The sequence below is a fragment of the Hemicordylus capensis genome, chromosome 4 (genome assembly GCF_027244095.1).
Source record: "Hemicordylus capensis ecotype Gifberg chromosome 4, rHemCap1.1.pri, whole genome shotgun sequence".
NCBI classification, from domain to species: Eukaryota; Metazoa; Chordata; class Lepidosauria; order Squamata; family Cordylidae; genus Hemicordylus; species Hemicordylus capensis.
Window position 1 is genome coordinate 101,752,543 of NC_069660.1, and position 17,038 is coordinate 101,769,580.

Genomic DNA, 17,038 nt, shown 5'->3' on the forward strand with positions numbered 1-17,038 from the left:
TGCATTTGCACTGGCTTCTGGTCAATATCCAGGTCAAAGTATTGGTCATTACCTTTTAAAGCTGTAAATGATTTGGGGCCAGGATAACTGAAGAACCACCTCTTCCCATACAATTTTGCCTGACCACATTGTTGAGACCTGTCTTCATTGTCAGAAGTTCACGAAGCAGGCTCACAAAAGTAGGGCTTCTCACCTGTGCGCAGCCCTGTAGAACCTGGCTCTCCGTTCATCAGAAGCCTTATCGTTGAAGTGATGCGTGAAAATGGCTTCATCGGGGATATCGGAGTGTTCTGTTTCTGCTCCTGTAGAGACCAAGAACCTGAGCTCGGTACCAGTATCGACGCCCACTAAGGTTGTCCCTTGGACGACGTCAAGTGATCCGGTGTGCTGAGAAGACCCTCTGCAGCGTTCGGCTACCGTGATACAAAAATCATCTTAGTTTCCTGTAACTTCCGTACCTAAGATAAAGAAGAAGAAGCTGAAGTTGCATCATGACTTGCCAGTGGGTCGACACCTCCCTCCTATACTCAAGAGGAAGAAGACAGAGGAGGTTCCTGTGTCGGAGGCCCCTGTGGCCAAGAAGACTAAAGTGGCCTCGGATAGCCCCATACAGAAGTTGTCTGTGTTGGCACAGCCTAGCCCGCCTGTGGTTGCAGAGTCATTGGACTTGACCCACAATCAGGCTAGATCAAATAGAGAACTTTCGGTGGAAACGGGTGAACCGGCGTATTCTTCATAGGAGGAAGAGGCCTATTCCCCAAACAAGCCCGCAGAAGATGCATTGTGGCTGCCTAGGCGTCAGTCGCCTCCTTGAAGGCAACAGGAGTGTATCCCCCTGACGGATCGTGGTGCCTGTTGGGACTCGGAAGAAAGCTCCTCGGCTTACAGACAGGATCGGTCCTGGGACCATCGTGATCAATCATATCTGGATCGATACTGTGTGGCGGAATATCGCTGCTCAAGTGAAGTTGAGCCTTCTTATGGCGCTTGACGCCAGGACTCTGGGTCATGCGATCAATACCAGGTGGACTTATCAGTCTGACTATTTGGACTGTGTTCAGCCCCACTATTGGTCTTGTTACTCGGATGGCCCCACGTATGGGAAGCCCATAACAATGAGGGTTGGCATGAACCCCCCTCACACTCGGAAGGGAGGCCGCATTACCACTCACCACAGTGGTCCCCGAGGGATCGAAACGAGCGTCGTGAACCACCCCCTTTGGTCCCAGTGATACAACAGACTACCATGCCTATCCAAGTATTGCTGGCAGGACTTTCCACTTTGGTACTGGACAATCCGAATAGCAAACTGGGCTCCCCTTCGGATTTGACACCCATAGCACAAGATGATGATGACGATGATGATGATTACTACATTTATATCCCGCTCTTCCTCCAAGGAGCCCAGAGCAGTGTACTACATACTTGAGTTTCTCTTTCACAACAACCCTGTGAAGTAGGTTAGGCTGAGAGAGAAGTGACTGGCCCAGAGTCACCCAGCTAGTTTCATGGCTGAATGGGGATTTGAACTCGGGTCTCCCTGGTCCTAGTCTAGCACTCTAACCACTACACCGCACTGGCTTTGGTTCCCCCGGAGCCCGAGTATGAGAGTGATGCAAGCTCCCAGGACACTAAAGTTGTTTCCATGGGCTCGTCCCCGCTTGATATATAGTCGGATTCTAAGCCTGTCTCCTCATCAGAGGACTTCATGCTGTACTCCCCTTTCGTGACCCGAATGGCTTCAGCCTTGGGAGTGAGCCTCGGTACCCAACTAAAGGGAGAACTAGACCCGTTATTCAGCCTTATTGATTCGGAGGCCAAGGTACCGGCCACTTTGCCCCTGAACGCAGCATTGTCACTGGAAGAAGCCGGTGATGCTTTTCCCAGCCTAACAGGCGTTTAGAGAATTTCTACAGGGTGCAATTGCAGAAAATTACAACCTTTTTGAAAAATCATCCCACCCCAAATTCGATTGTTGTGGAGGTGTCCTTGCAAAGGACCAGGGGTCACAGCCAGTCCGCACTGTGTGACAAAGAGGGCAGAAAATTGGACTCCTTCGGGAGAAGGCTTTATTCGGCCTCAGTCCAACACTTGGGGGTGGCCAATTATCAGGCTTATAATGCCCGATATAACCACATTTTGTGGGAGAAGGTGGGTCCTTTCCTGGATCTTCTCCCACAGGACAAGAGGGATCCAGCAAAAGTGTTTTTTCACGAGGCTATTCAGGTGGTGAAGCAGGAACTTTATTCAGCCCATCATTCAGGACCCTCAATCCCATTGGGTGGTCTCGACAGATGCCTCGGAGCTTGGTTGAGGGGCACACCTAGAAGGGTTTTGTCCGAGTGGCTATTGGTCCCCCAAGGAGAAGACTCAACACATCAATTATTTGAAAGAGGGTGTGGGTTCTCTAGGCGATGCCTTCGTGTTTCACCCATTTCCACTCATTCGGAGGGTCCTGCGCAAACTGAGGGTGGATCAGGCCAGGGCAATCCTGATAGCCCTGTGGTGGCCCAGGAAGCCTTGGTTTCTGGCCCTGAGGTGGTTGGTGGTGGATTGGAAATGCCTGACTATTCTACCGGACCTGCTGTCACAGGAGAAGGGACAGGTGCTTCACCCAGATGTTCGGTCCCTCCACCTGATGGCATGGAAGGTCCTGCCGACTTCCCATTGAGACTTAAGGAAGTATTAGTTGTTGCCAGGAAGCAGTTCACACGGAAATAATATGATCACAAGTGGTCTCGTTTCTGTTCATTCGCTTCCCTACATGGGTTTGATGTGTGTAATTCATCTGTACAAGATATATGTAATTATCTGTTGTCCCTTAAAGAGTCTGATTTAAAGCTTTCATCCCTTAAGGTGTATTTGGCTGCCATTGTAGCGTGTTCCCCCATCAACTGGGCCTCATGGTTTAACGACCTAGTGGTGAAAAGTTTTCTAGAAGGTTTAACACATATTTTCCCAGGTGATCCTGGCATGTCACAAGCCTGGGACCTATCGGTAGTATTGGCTGGTCTGCTGCGGCCGCCATTTGATCCTTTGGCTTCAATTGATCCCCGTCTCCTGACCTGGAAGGTCGACTTTTTGGTGGCCATTACCTCTGCAAGGAGGGTAAGTGAGTTAAGGGCCCTGAGGGTTGACCAACCGTACCTTCAGTTCCATAAGGACAAGGTCCTACTCAGGACAGATGTCCAGTTCCTGCCCAAAGTGGTTTCTATGTTTCACCATTCATCCCTGCTCACTTTGCCCATGTCTTTTCCAAATCCATCATCAGATGTGGAGAAAAGGTTACATCATTTGGGCGTTTGAAGGGCATTATATTTCGACGTTCAGAGATCTGCTGAATGGAGGAAATCTCCTGCCTTGTTTGTTCTGTACAATGGGCCACATAAAGGTGTCCAGGTGTCGACCCAGTCCATGTCCAGGTGGATAGTTTCCACAATTGAGCTTTGTTATGAATTGGCTTATAAACAGTTGTCTGCAACGGTTAAGGCACACTCTGTTAGGTCCGTTGTGGCCTCTGTGGCCTTTGATCGTGCAGTCCCGTTGGACGCTATATGTCAGGCAGCTACCTGGGCTTCATCCCATTCATTTATCTGTCATTATGCAATTGATGCCAAGGCACGGAATGATGTTGTATTTGGCAGGCGTGTCCTGCAATCCATTTTTGGTTGATGTGCTTTTTCTGAAATAAAATTCTTCTGGCAGATTACATATTGTTTCTGTCTTCCCTCCTCCTTGGGTGCTAGCTTGTTATGCGACCATTAGTGTAAAAGACAGAGACCACATCGAAGAACAGGTTACTCACCTGTAACTTTGGTTCTTCTAGTGGTCATCTGTACTTTTACACGCCCTCCCGTTCTCCTCGTGGAGTTCACTGAAGCTGGACTCTGTGACTGAGGGGATGAGGAGTGGCGCAGCCACATATAGCGGCTGGGTTCCTGCCCAAAGCAGGAGAATTGAGCGTGTTAGATTCTGACGCGGTCTCTGCACAGGTGCATAGCCCATTAGTGTAAAAGTACAGATGACCGCTAGAAGAACCAAAGTTACAGGTGAGTAACCTGTTATTCTTTTTCTGGATCCCATATAGTTTAAAATCCCAAGTAGTTTAAAAGACAAGCAAGCCCTAAGTGCTGGAACACAAATAATTCCCCACAGCAAAGCAAGCCCTAATGGTTGGAGTGCAAAATGTTTCCCACTTAACTGACTGCACCCTAGCTATTACAGCAGGAGTGGGCAGACTTGGCCCTCCAACTGTTGTTGAATTACAACTCCCATCATTTCCAGCTACAATTTATTGTGGCTGGGAATGATGGGAGTTGACCTTTCAGCTGTTGTTGAACTACAAGTTTGCCCACCCCAGCCATTAGAGCTTTCTTTGTAGTGGGGAGGCTAGTGCTTGCACAGTAGTTCACAGAACAGTGCCGCCATGTGAATGGGATTTCTCACACTTCTTGGGATTCAACCCATTTAAAATTATAAACAGCTGAACAAGCCTCACAAAAACGGACATATTGTAAATAACTCTTGGCTTTTTACGAAAGGATGCTGTAGCTTAAAAGTATATTCTACAAAGGAAAAGCCGGAGAACTCCAAAGTCTTTCAACAAAAACCTGGCTTTTGAACATCTCATTGCTTGATTATAAAATGAATTCGCTTCTATATGGTTTTCGGTTCTCAGCAATTTATACTGTCATTCCAGTATTTTGGGAACAAACCAGTTTATCTCGGTATACACATTTCTAACTGATTAATCTTTCCCATTATGTAGTTTCTCTTCTCTTGCTGTACAAGAGCTCCCTCTGCTTGAAAATGGTGGTGTACTTATAAACTTTAGCAAATCACTTTTTTTAGTTTACTCAGTGTGTTTCTATTTAATTAGTAATTGACAACTTTGTTTATTTTACAATAGCTGACTGACCTCTGATCTAATAGAATTTGGCTTCTAGATCTCCTGGCTGTCTCCTTATACTGAAATGATATCTTTTAAAGGGCAGCTTTCATCCAAATGGGGACTCTTGGAAAAAGTTTACAAGTTAAAGAAAATGTAGTGTTATGCCTTAATCTTTCCACCTAAAGAAAAGGCGCGGGGGGGGGGGGGAGCCACTTGATCATTTTTTCTGAGTCTGGCCAAGTCATGTAAGCAGCAAGGATAGTGAAGCTCTGAACTTATCAATCATTTTATTTGGTAGTCCAGGTTGAACTTTTGCCTTTTGAACCTTCAGCTACAGATGCTTGTGTTGGGTTTAAATGGCACTTTCCTCATACATGCCATTCTTTTCCATTCTCAAGCAATGGCTCTCAGTGACTGGATGTGTTGCCTGAAAGGTTCACACAGAGAAACATGTGATCAGTGAGCTGACAGTTCTATAGCGATTGGGGGTCAACATAGTAGTCAAACCTATGGGAAATGTGACTGAAGGGGCCACATTGATTGAATCGAGGGGTGGGGCTTTAGGTTCCTAGAAGCTGGAAAAGTGGGGAAAGAGGCAAAAACATGAAAAAGTCCTCTACCATGTTCTGGGTGTCCAACTGTCCAGGTATGCGCCCCCCAGGGCCAAATTCCCTGTGAAACATCACAGAAAAAATGCTTTTTAAAAAAAGAAATGAGCCACAAAATGGCTACTCCTTGACAAAATGGTGGCCAGAAACGACCTCCGTGGTCACTTCCGGTCCTTTAGGAACCACAGATACATGATTTTTAACTCTTTCGTATCTGCTGATAATGGAATTGGGTATCAAGTAGACACCTGAGAATAAACAAAACCACTGATACAGAGTCCATGTATAACGAGGTTTGTCTTTATGCATTGTTGGAAAATTTGTCAACATCCTTCATTAGTGCATCACTAGTCTGGAACAGATATTCCTTTCTTTGAGCAACATCACTGAGCCATTTGGAAGGGCTGTATACAAATCAAATCAAATCAAATCAATCAATCAATAAATAACTGTGCTTTATCTCTGAACTAGTGCAATAGCATTAAATAAATAAATAAATAAATAATCACTGTGCTTTATCTCTGAACTAGTGCAATAGCATTATACTAGCAGACTAGACTGGACTAGCAAGACCAAGCTGGATGTATGCCAATGTAATCTTCCTCTGTTTTGGTAGTTTTTGTATGGTATAGTTGCTTTCAAACTTCTTGATCAACAGTTCTATAATGTTGTAGGTAGCAGTTCTGCAGAATTAAAACAAAACCATATATATACTGCATTATGCTGTATCTTAAGAGCAAATGTAAAATGAGTTGGTTTTAAAGAGTTTGAAGAGAATAATCTAATTGTGTCTCTAATTGTAAAATCATATGTAGAATTGTAAAGCAAGCATGTAGATCTGATTTAAACCAGTCTGTAAAGTTAAAGTTTCATTTTTAGCTGTCTAGCCAGAAGCATAAAGCATGAGTGAAAACATGAACAGATCCCCAAGAGGCTTTGTAACTCTTTTTCTCCAGAACATGCACATACAGTATAAGTTGTAGGAAGCTAACCCTGGAAACTGTCCAAACTGTATTCATCTGAGTCAGATTTGTTGATGTGTGGAAAGCTGACAGATTGCTGCATCCTAATCCTGGCTCAATGGGGAAATGACTTGACTAGCAAGCCAGAGGTTGCTGGTTTGAATCTCCGTTGATATGTTTCCTGGAGTACTGGAAACACCTATATTGGGCAGCAGCGATATAGGAAGATGCTAAAAGGCATCATTTCATACTGCACCGGTGATGGCATTGGTAAACCCCTCCTGTATTCTACCAAAGCCAACCACAGGGCTCTGTGGTCGCCAGGTGTCGACACCGACTGACGGCACACTTTACCTTTACCTAATCCTATACATCTCAACTTCCAGAATGCTGTATCTTATATCTAAAATAGGAACTCGTACAGCATGACCTTAATCTGTATAGTGTTGTTTGCAATGTACAGAGAGCCATTTTTGATCATTTCCATGGTTCTTTGTTGTGTGTGTGTGCTATGATTTTGGTCTTGATGTGAGAAAGTCCTTCCTTCCTTCTCACTCTTGCCAGCTTTAGGTACTTAGGCCTTATACTGAGTCAGACCACAATCCATCTAGTTCAGTATTGCCTGCTGGCAGTGGCTCTCCAGGGTCTTAGACGGGAGTCTACTTCGAGATGGTAGGAATTAAATCTGGGACCATCTGCATGCAAAACAGATGCTCTGCCATGGGCTACAGCCCCATGTATCCTTATAAATTTGACTTGGCAAACCTCTCCACAAATATCGTAAGGCTATGCAGTGATAAAGGTCTCTTGTAGATGGGTATGCATACGCAGTTGATAGTTTGGAGAACTTTTCCTTTAGAGGAATAAATTAGTAATAGGTTTTCTTTTTCTTTTTTGCTTATTTCCCAGGATCCCTTAGATCCAACGCAGACAGCATTTGTGGTCAGCTCACTAGTTCCAAATGGAGTAGCTGAGCGTGGGGGTGAACTCTTTCCCGGTGACCGTCTGATATTTGTAAATAAAACCTGTTTGCACAACACTACTCTAGAAGAAGCTGTAGAAGTGTTGAAATCTGCACCACCAGGGAATGTTCTTCTTGGAATCTGCAAACCTTTAGGGGTAAGGGTGCTTCATTTTATCTTATGTAACTTACACTTTTTTTACAGTGCAATAAAGCTTCACTTGGAGTGGGATTTTTAAAATGGGATTCAATTTTTCATAGAACTTTAAAAATGTATTTTTTAAAAATCTTATTTTATTTCTATGGAGCATGAACAGACTGAAAGAGCCCACACCCTCTTAGCTTCTGCAATCCTATAGCAACGGGTGCTCTTACATCTTTTGGCCCACAACTTTAAAATGGCTAATGAAAAATGTTAACACTATGCTGAAATGGAAAGCATAGATGATGATGAGTTTGAAAATTGCTGTGCTGGTTTGCTAATTTTATTTATATAGGAACTTATTGGAAAGTAAGTCAAAGCAGGGGAAATAAAATTAGTGTGGCATAAGGGGTTGAGTATATTTTTTATCTTGCCCATATGTTTGGCTTATTGGTTTCTCGCCATTCTCTTCACATTTCCCTATATTTCCATATTCTTTTTCTCATTACATGACTGCTATCTTTATTGTTTACCTTCTCAATTCCTCTTTTCTTCCTTTCCAGCTATGCCTTCTAGAAACTAATTCTCTTCTGTTTTCAAAAAGTTGGCTTTAGTACTCTTCTGTTTATTGGTTTGTTTGTTTTTTAAGGGAGGAATTATGCAGCAAGGGACTTCTATTGTGGATCCCGACAGTATTACCAGAAATTCTTCCTCTCGAGTATCGATCAATAATTCTGAGTCATCAATGCTCGAGACTCCAAAGGTATCTATTGATTTTTATTTTCATTAAATTAAGGTAGAGGTGAATAGGGTTTGGGGGTGCAGTTTCTTCAGCCAGGACAAACTGAATAATTTATGTATTTTCAGTTGCACTTATTCTAAATAACCCACTCAAATAAATTTCACTGTTGCTTAAATATTGTTCCTAGGGTATAGGTTTTTCTGTTCCAGGTAGCATATGTCTGTGTTCAGAACAGTAAAGTCTTGGACATTCCTAAATTCCTTGAAAATATCTGTCACAGGGTTGGGGAACATCGGGCCAGTTAGTTTAATTAAAATCCCTTCACTCTTGTTTAGTGTGTCATAAACTTTAAAGGATAGTTTATTGTGAGCCAACTGGTTACCACAAACTGTACTCTGAACTAAAAACAAGAATGGAAAACCACAGCTTGAACTGGATTTCCAATTCTGATTTGGTTTTTGTAAACTATAGTTTGCCCAATATGGATCATGACAAACTATAGGTTGCTGTGACCCAGAAAGAGGAGGAGGACATCTGAGTTCGGGATGGGGGGAAAGAGAGAGGAAAGCATGTATGCACATAAAGCCGGTTTAGAAGTGATGACTACAAAATTGCAAGTAGAATGCAGGATCCTTCAAAAAGGGGATGAAGTGAACAGTTCAGGGAATGTTATAGTGGGAAGAACCTCTGGCCCAGATCCTAGGTGACACTATGCCCCCAGGAGCACTCCAATGCACACGCACACACACACATATACACAAACCAGGAAAAACAGGACAACTTGAGGCAGTGGCTCCACCACAATCCAAGGACACAGCCCTGCTTCATTCTGTCACTCAGAGGAGTCCACTGAAGACCTGCCAGTTCTAGTTAGCCTTCTAACACCCTTGGAACGAGAAGCCCCAGTTCTGGCAATAGCGCTGCTCTCTGAACTTGATACTTGAAACCAAAGTAATGTATTGCTAAATATATCAATGTGTTATATGAATTTGTTTCAGTTGTCTGGTTCCACTCCTTTAATAGTGTGAAACTGCAATCCCAGAATTTCAAATGTTTGTCTTTGAGGGTGGGTCTCCGAGATAGGTTGGAGTTTCTGTTGGTGTACCGACTACCCCGCTGCACTTCAGTCTCCCAATCTGAGTTGGCAGGGTTGTTCTTGGAGGTGGCTCTGGATTCCCCCAAGCTTATTGTCTTGGGAGACTACAGTGTCGATGGTGAAGTCCCCCTTGCTGCTCAGAATTTCATGATCTTCATGGCAACCATGGGCCTATCACAATTGGTATCAGGCCCCACCCATGTGGCATGATATACTCTGGATCTGGTTTCTGCTGACCAGGGAATAAATGACATGGAGGTGGGAGAGTTTGAAATAACTCCCTTGTCATTGACAGATCATCTGGTAGAGTTTAGTTTGACTGCTCCATTTACCCTCTGCAGAGGTGGTGGACCACTTAGAGTGGTCCACCCCCGGAGGCTTATGGATCCTCTCAGTTTCCAGACAGTCCTCAGGGAGTTTCTAGTATCCAGAGCTGGTGACTCTGTCTAGTGAATCCTCTGGAACATGGAGACAGCTCGGGCTATTGACACGGTCATTTCAAAATGCCCTCTTCACCTTGGTGGAGACCTTTCTGCTCCTTGGTTTTCCTCAGAGCTTAGGGCAATGAAACAACTCAAACATTGGCTGGAACAATGCTGGAGAAAGAGCTGGGATGAATCCAACCGTACTCAGGCTAGAGCCCAGTTTGCATGTCACTTTGCAGATAAAGTTGCTCATATCCATACTGACTTGGTCTCCAGGGTTTTGGCAGTTTTAGAAGATGTGTCTCTGGTACCATCTGATCCTATTGTATTAGACTCTTTTACGTTAGTGCAGCCTGAAGATGTAGACAGGATCTTGGGCAGTGTGCAGGCAACATTGTGCGTTCTTGACTTTTGACCTTCATGGCTAATAAAATCTGCCAGGAAGTGTATAGGCAAGTGGTTGGAGGCTATAAACAATGCTTCATTAAAGGCGGGCAGGATGCCTTAATGCTTCAAGGAGACAGTGGTGAGACTACTATTAAAAAAGCCTGCCCTTTATCCCTACAACTTGAAAAATTACAGAATTGTTTCTAACCTTTGCTTTTAGGGCAAGATAATAGAGCGTGTGGTGACGTCCCAGCTGCAGAAAGTCTTGGTGATACAGATTAACTAGACCCCTTTCAGTCTGGCTTCCGTTCTAGATATGGCAGTGAAACTGCCTTGGTCACTCTAGTGGATGACCTATGCTGGGAGCTTGACAGGGGGAGTCCATCCCTGTTGGTTCTCCTGGACCTATCAGCAGCATTCAATACTATTGACCATGGTATCCTTCTGGACCGCCTCTTGTGTATAGGAATTGGAGGTACTGCTTTGGAGTGGCTTTGGTCCTTTCTCAGGTGGATGGTCCAGAAGGTGGTGCTGGGGGATTACTGCTCGGCTTCTTGGCCATTGGCCTGTGGGGTCCCACAGAGTTCAATTTTGTCTCCCATGCTCCTTAACATCTATATGAAACTTCTGGGAGAAGTCATCTGGGGGACTTGAACTGAGTTGTTGGCAATATGCAGACAACACTCAGCTCTGTCTCTCCTTCAGTGTTTCCTCTAAGGTGTGCGTATGTGCGCACACTCACACATTTCTTGATGTCCGCTCAGTCAATTTTAGATCCCGCTCAGGTTGAATCAGGAAGGTCCCACTCTGAATGCATGTATGCGCACACTGCCTTGATACTGCTGCTCAGAACACGCACACCGATAAAAGCAATTAGAGAGAACACTGCTCTCCTTATTATCTGATCTTAGGGAGGCAGTGGAACATAGGAAGCTGCCATATACTGAATCAGACCATTGGTCTATCTAGCTCAGTATTATCTTCACAGACTGGCAGTGGCTTCTCCAAGGTTGCAGACAGAAATCTCTCTCAGCCCTGTCTTGGAGAAACCAGGGAGGGAATTTGAAACCTGTTCTTCCCAGAGCGGCTCCATCCCCTGAAGGGAATATCTTACAGTGCTCACACTTCTCGTCTCCTATTCATATGCAACCAGGGTGGTCCCTGCTTAGCTAAGGGGACAAGTCATGCTTGCTGCCACAAGACCAGTGGATATCCTGAATCGGGTGCTGGAGGCAGTGATGAATTGGATGTGGGCTAATAAACTGAGATTGAATCTGGGCAAGAAAGAGGTGATGTTGGTCAATAGGAGAGCCAATCAGGATGAGGGGTTTTGACCGGTTCTGGATAGGGTTGCACTCCCATTGAAATGGCAAGTGAACATCTTGTGGAGTATTGATGGACCTAGCTCTGCTTTTGGAAGCTCAGATGGAGTGCCTTTGTATGGGTGCCTTTGTATGGCTTTAGCTAGTGCACCAGCTGAGTCCCTTTCTCGAGAAGGCAGATCTGGCCACAGTTACCCACGCCTTAGTCATGTCACGGCTGGATTACTGTAATGTGCTTTACATGGGGCTGCCCTTGAAGAATATCTGGAAACTGCAGCTAGTGCAAAATGTGGCAGCTAGGATTTTATTTGGAGCTGCCCACTGGGATCATATTATACCCATTTTGAAAGAGCTACATTGGCTGCCAGTTTGCTTCCTGGTCCAATTCAAGGCACTGGTTTTGACCTTTAAAGCTGTGTGTGGCTTGGGCCCTGGATACCCAAGGAGACACCTGCTCCCAAGAGTTTCTGCCCGCTTGACAAGGTCATTGGAGGGGGTTCTACTCTGTGTGCCAACAATGAGGGGCTTGACTGTCATGCATTTAGGACAGGACCTTCTCAGTTATTGCCCCCAGACTTGGGAATGCTCTCCCACTGGGCATCTGCTCCTCAGTCTCGACCACAGTTTTTAGAAAGCAAGTGAAATCTTGGCTTTTTACTCAGACTTTTAGATGAGTGTTGTTTTTTAAAAAAAATTCTTGCTGCTCTGTATTTTATGGTCCTATTGTGTATGCTTTTAAAATGTTTAGATTTGTATTTTTATATTCCCGTTTAATATTTTTATTTTGTCACTGTTTTATAGTCTTATATTGTTTTATATTGTGTTAAACCACTATGAGAATGTTGCAATGAAAGGTGGTTTAATACTTAGATAGATATATAGATAGATAGATATAAAAGTTAAGGGGAATGGGAGAGAGTAGTTGTAAAATACACAACTTTCAGAAAGTCAGAATCTATTATTTTACAAAACTCAGTTTTGATGTTTTATGCAGGACTTCAGAGATGAATCTTTCTCTAAAGAAGAACTTGTTGATGACCCAGTACTGGATTTGGGGAGACAATTTCAGCTTTCTCAGAATGAAACAGGCATTGATAAGGAGTCATGGGAAATGCATGAGTTTTTGAAGCCTACTATACACGATCTTGGTGAAGAGCGAGAGATGCTTGTAGATGAAGAATGTGATGTGGATCAGAACTGCTATAGTTATATGACTTCAGAGATGAAGGAACTTACTCCAAATACCGAGCTGGACTTTGAAGCTGCAGGGCAGTGGGCAGAGGAACTGGAACCTGCTAAAATGTCAGAACTGAGTCCTGCAATAGTAATTGGTGCTAAAGAGGTACACTGTTGCATATTCAGACAAGATAAAATAGTAATGAAATTTTAGTGTGAGCTATTAGAGTGGGATATAATGTATTATTCCAGATGTTGCTGGTTTATTAGTGCAAACTTAAATATAGAAATTTGCTTGTAGAACACTGAATCTAGATGTTCTAGGGAACAGTGGATTCCATTGAAGATGTGCTAAAAATGTGTAGACTAAGTGAGCTGCAATATTATCCTTTTGGAAAACATAGTTAATCATGTATTCAGTTCATATGAGCCATATATTGAATTGGTTTAAAAGTCAGTTTTCTAGGAAATTCAGCCTCTTTCTGCGGCATAGGGCAATGTCAGTGGTTTTCAATTTTGAATTGTTTTTATTTTTCCTTTTTTCTTGAAGATTGAAGAGAACAGTAATAACAGTTCATTTGTCCCTGGTGCCTCAGCAGCGTACAGCCATCCAAATATATTGGATCATCATGAAATAAGTAAGTCATCACACAAAGACACACAAAAATCTGTTAGGTATGTTTGTGTCAGTTCAGTTAATACAGGAGGATATGTAAGCATAACTATGAAAAGACCCTTGTCAGCTTCTCTAAATTCATGATAATGTCCTTTTGGTTCCTGAGTTCTCCCTCATTATTTATTTATTTATTTATTTATTTATCCCTTCTCCCTCCCCGTTTAATTAATTGCTTAAGATTTTGCTGATCAGCTGCAAAAATAAAAAGAAACGTTATCAACACACTTGTACAATTTCCTGACTGCATGTACCATTCAGAAAAATTTGTCCCACAACCTGCCCACAATAAATAAAATCTAAAATAAACTGTTTTTTATGGAGGATTTCAGCAAAGACAGAATGAAGACATATAGATTGATTTTATTGCAAACACTAGCTTCCAAACAAATCCAGAAATTCATCAGTATGTGTTTGAATTTGGCTACCCGTCACCCTTTTTCCAAAGGCTAGCTTATCATTGGCTGCTAATCTTACAGGCCAATAATCTTCAGCATCTGGAGCTATTATTATTTTCCCCCAGTGATTCAAGCACTATTATTTATTTATTATTTTATTTATTATTTATTTTTACATTTTATACCCCACTCTTCCTTCAAGGAGCCCAGAGCGGTGTACTACATACTTGAGTTTCTCTTTCACAACAACCCTGTGAAGTAGGTTAGGCTGAGTGAGAAGTGACTGGCCCAGAGTCACTATAAAGAAAGCTCTACACAATCACCTTATGAGCCCATCCTTCCACCATTTTCCCTGCAACTGAACTCCCAGCAACATATATGCTAACATAAAATTGTAAGGAATAGGAATAACTAAATATGATACACTTGTTCTGCTCTTGCAAAGTCATTCAACAGTTTTGAATTGACAAGAAAAGCATACATGTTAGTTTTTTCTCACCCCTGCTGCACTTTTATCCCGCACTTTGTCCTCCATCTTTGAAACTTTTTTTATAATAGTTTTTTGCTTTTCCCATTTGCAGCATTCTTTTTAATTTGTTGAATAACTTAACCAAGAAACTATAACATGGGGACGGGTGGCAGTGGTTTGGGGTGGCTGTAGTCCCAAGTGGAAAGCCAACTGTAGTCCCAAATGGAATATTATAGACAATTGGTTGATGACTTAGCTATGATTTATAAAATATAAAAGCCATGTTATTTATTTATATCTATGTAAACTGCTTTGGGAACTTTTGTTGAAAAGTGGTTAATAGATATTCTTATTTGTCATATGATCAAAGCCAACATGTTGCAAAGCCAGATCCAGTAACTGGAATGAATTTTGAAAATCTTGTTGCATTTGCACATACTTCTGAGGTTATAATAGTTGGTGTACAATATATTTTTGTATATTTTGAAAAAATATTTTTTCCAGCAGCTGGACCTGGGAAAAAGGAGTTATGAGGAAAGTCAAGGAGCTTTAATAAACCATCCTCAAAGCATTGAAAAAGACTAAGAAGACTTCCATAGTCTTCTGAGATTGACTAAAATCCTTAGCTCCCTTAAGACCAATGAGCTGTATTGTGGAATATTACATTTAGTAGCAATCAATAATCATACTAAAAAATTAGGAAGTAACTGTAGATCGAAAACTGAGTCACTTATTTGTTTTAGGACAGAAATGGGTATTAAAATAGACAAGGGGCTGCCCAAAGCATCAACCTCACTTCAAGTCCACCCTCGCCTCCTTGGAATGTTTTGTCCTGCTTATGTGTATTTGTTGCCTTTCCTGTTCTGTATCATTGGCTGCAGCTCAGGATACATAACACTGAGTAGTATAGGACAGGGCTTCACAGCCTTGGGTCCCCAGATGATGTTAGACGACAACACCCATCATTCCAATTCACAATGGCATCTCAATGTTACAGGGCAAGAGAAGAGAACTTGACAAAAGGCTGCCATTGTCAGTGATAAGTAACATAGAGAGAGCATTGTTTAGTTTATCATTAAATGATAGTGCCGCAGGCACAACTGTTAGGTTTTCAGAAATAGTGCTCTAATATGAGTCTTTGAATTAATTTCATACATTTATTTCTGAAATGTGTGTGTTTTTCCCTGTTGAATTTGTGTTTCACTCTCATCTCTATTCTATGCCTCACTGGTTCTTCCTCTTCATAAATAGTTATTTACATCCTAATGTTAACATTGTGAAATAATAACTAATCTCTCACTGTGAGATGTAGAAATGCAAAATGACCATAAAGATCCTTTCTGCACTGATGATGACCTTGAAGCTCTTGAAAGAAACAAACAGAAGGCTGAAGACTGTGACCTTTCCAGCAGCCAGGATTCTGCTCTATCTAGAGCAGGGCTGTTCAGGTATGGAAGAAGTGCTTGGCTGTACATTTCATCTGCTCGAACTGAATTAGGTTATTAAGCAGAACTATTTTCTTGTATGGCTTCAACTTGTTTTTTTTAAAAAAACATTCTGTACCAGAGTGTGAACATCACTAGGAGCATGAAAATCATTATCATCTATTTGTAGACATCATCTATGTTGTCAAATATCTTTTGAAGATTAAGGTAGGGAGAAAATATAGAGCCAGATGTCAAGAACTAACATAGTGCAGTTGTGAAATGTGAACCAAGAAATCCCTGATTTAAATTTAGTCTCAGCCACAAACTCACTAAAAGGCCTTAAGCCACTTAACTACAGCTACCCTTCCTGGCTGTAATATGAGGGCAATCATATATAATATCCATATAATATAATCCATAATGGTGGGGCTAGGGGGTAGGAGAAATAACATTGGCAGGTTAGCAGGCCATTACAGGGTAAGGGAAATCAGAAATCTTATAGCTGTTTCCCCTTCCAGCTGTCCTACCAGCTCTTTGACCTTGGGGAGCAGTGCCAACTACCCATCGAGCCTCTCCTTGCTTCTATGTAATGCTAGGTCAGTCTAGAATTTTTTTTTTAAAATATCCCTAATCCGATTATGGATGAAGCAGCCAACCTGGTATGTATCACAGAGACTTGGTTGGAGGAGGCTGGTGGCCCAGTCTGGTCCCAGATTCTCCCTCCAGGGTACTCTGTTGAGAAGCAGATGAGGGGACATAGGCTGGGAGGTGGAGTGGCTGTGGTCTATAAGAATAATATCTCCCTCACCAGGTTCCCTGTTGAAGTGTCTTACCATATTGAATGTGTGTAGTTAAGTGTGGGGACCTGGATAGTCTTGAACTTTCATTGTTGTACCGATCACCCCACTGCCCAACAGAGTCCCTAACTGAGCTGAGAGGGTTGGGAGTGGGAGGCACTGCTTTGCAGTGGTTCAGCTCCTACCTCTCAGGCAGATTCCAGATGGTGTCACTTGGAGTCTATTGCCCTTCAAAATCTGAACTTTTATATGGTGTTCCCCAGGGCTCCATACTGTCTCCATAGCTCTTTAACATCTACATGAAACCGCTGGGATCATCAGGAGATCTCCTGAGATCATCAGGAGATTTGGTGCAGAGTGTTATCAATATGTTAATGACACCCAAATCTATTTCTCTGTGTCAGCATCATCAGGAGAAGACATAACCTCCCTAAATTCCTACTTGGAAGCAGTGATAGGCTGGATGAGGGGAAACAAACTGAGAGTGAATCCAAATAAGATGGAAGTACTTACTGTGTGGTGTCAGAACTCTTGGAGATTATCTTGATAATTAGTTCTGGAT

The 17,038-nt window shown here is 42.7% G+C and overlaps 1 protein-coding gene across 12 annotated transcripts in view; it reads left to right on the top strand.

The window, feature by feature from the left end:
• PATJ (PATJ crumbs cell polarity complex component) overlaps positions 1–17,038 on the top strand; it is a 260,848-nt gene that overhangs the window by 84,141 nt on the left and 159,669 nt on the right. For 11 of the 12 annotated variants that reach the window (XM_053243239.1, XM_053243238.1, XM_053243236.1 and 8 more), the window contains 5 exons: positions 7,371–7,580; positions 8,214–8,327; positions 12,531–12,878; positions 13,263–13,350; positions 15,559–15,700. In XM_053243239.1, coding sequence (XP_053099214.1) covers positions 7,371–7,580; positions 8,214–8,327; positions 12,531–12,878; positions 13,263–13,350; positions 15,559–15,700 — 902 coding nt within the window. The remainder of the gene's footprint in view (positions 1–7,370; positions 7,581–8,213; positions 8,328–12,530; positions 12,879–13,262; positions 13,351–15,558; positions 15,701–17,038) is intronic. The other variant, XM_053243235.1, reaches the window with a different exon arrangement.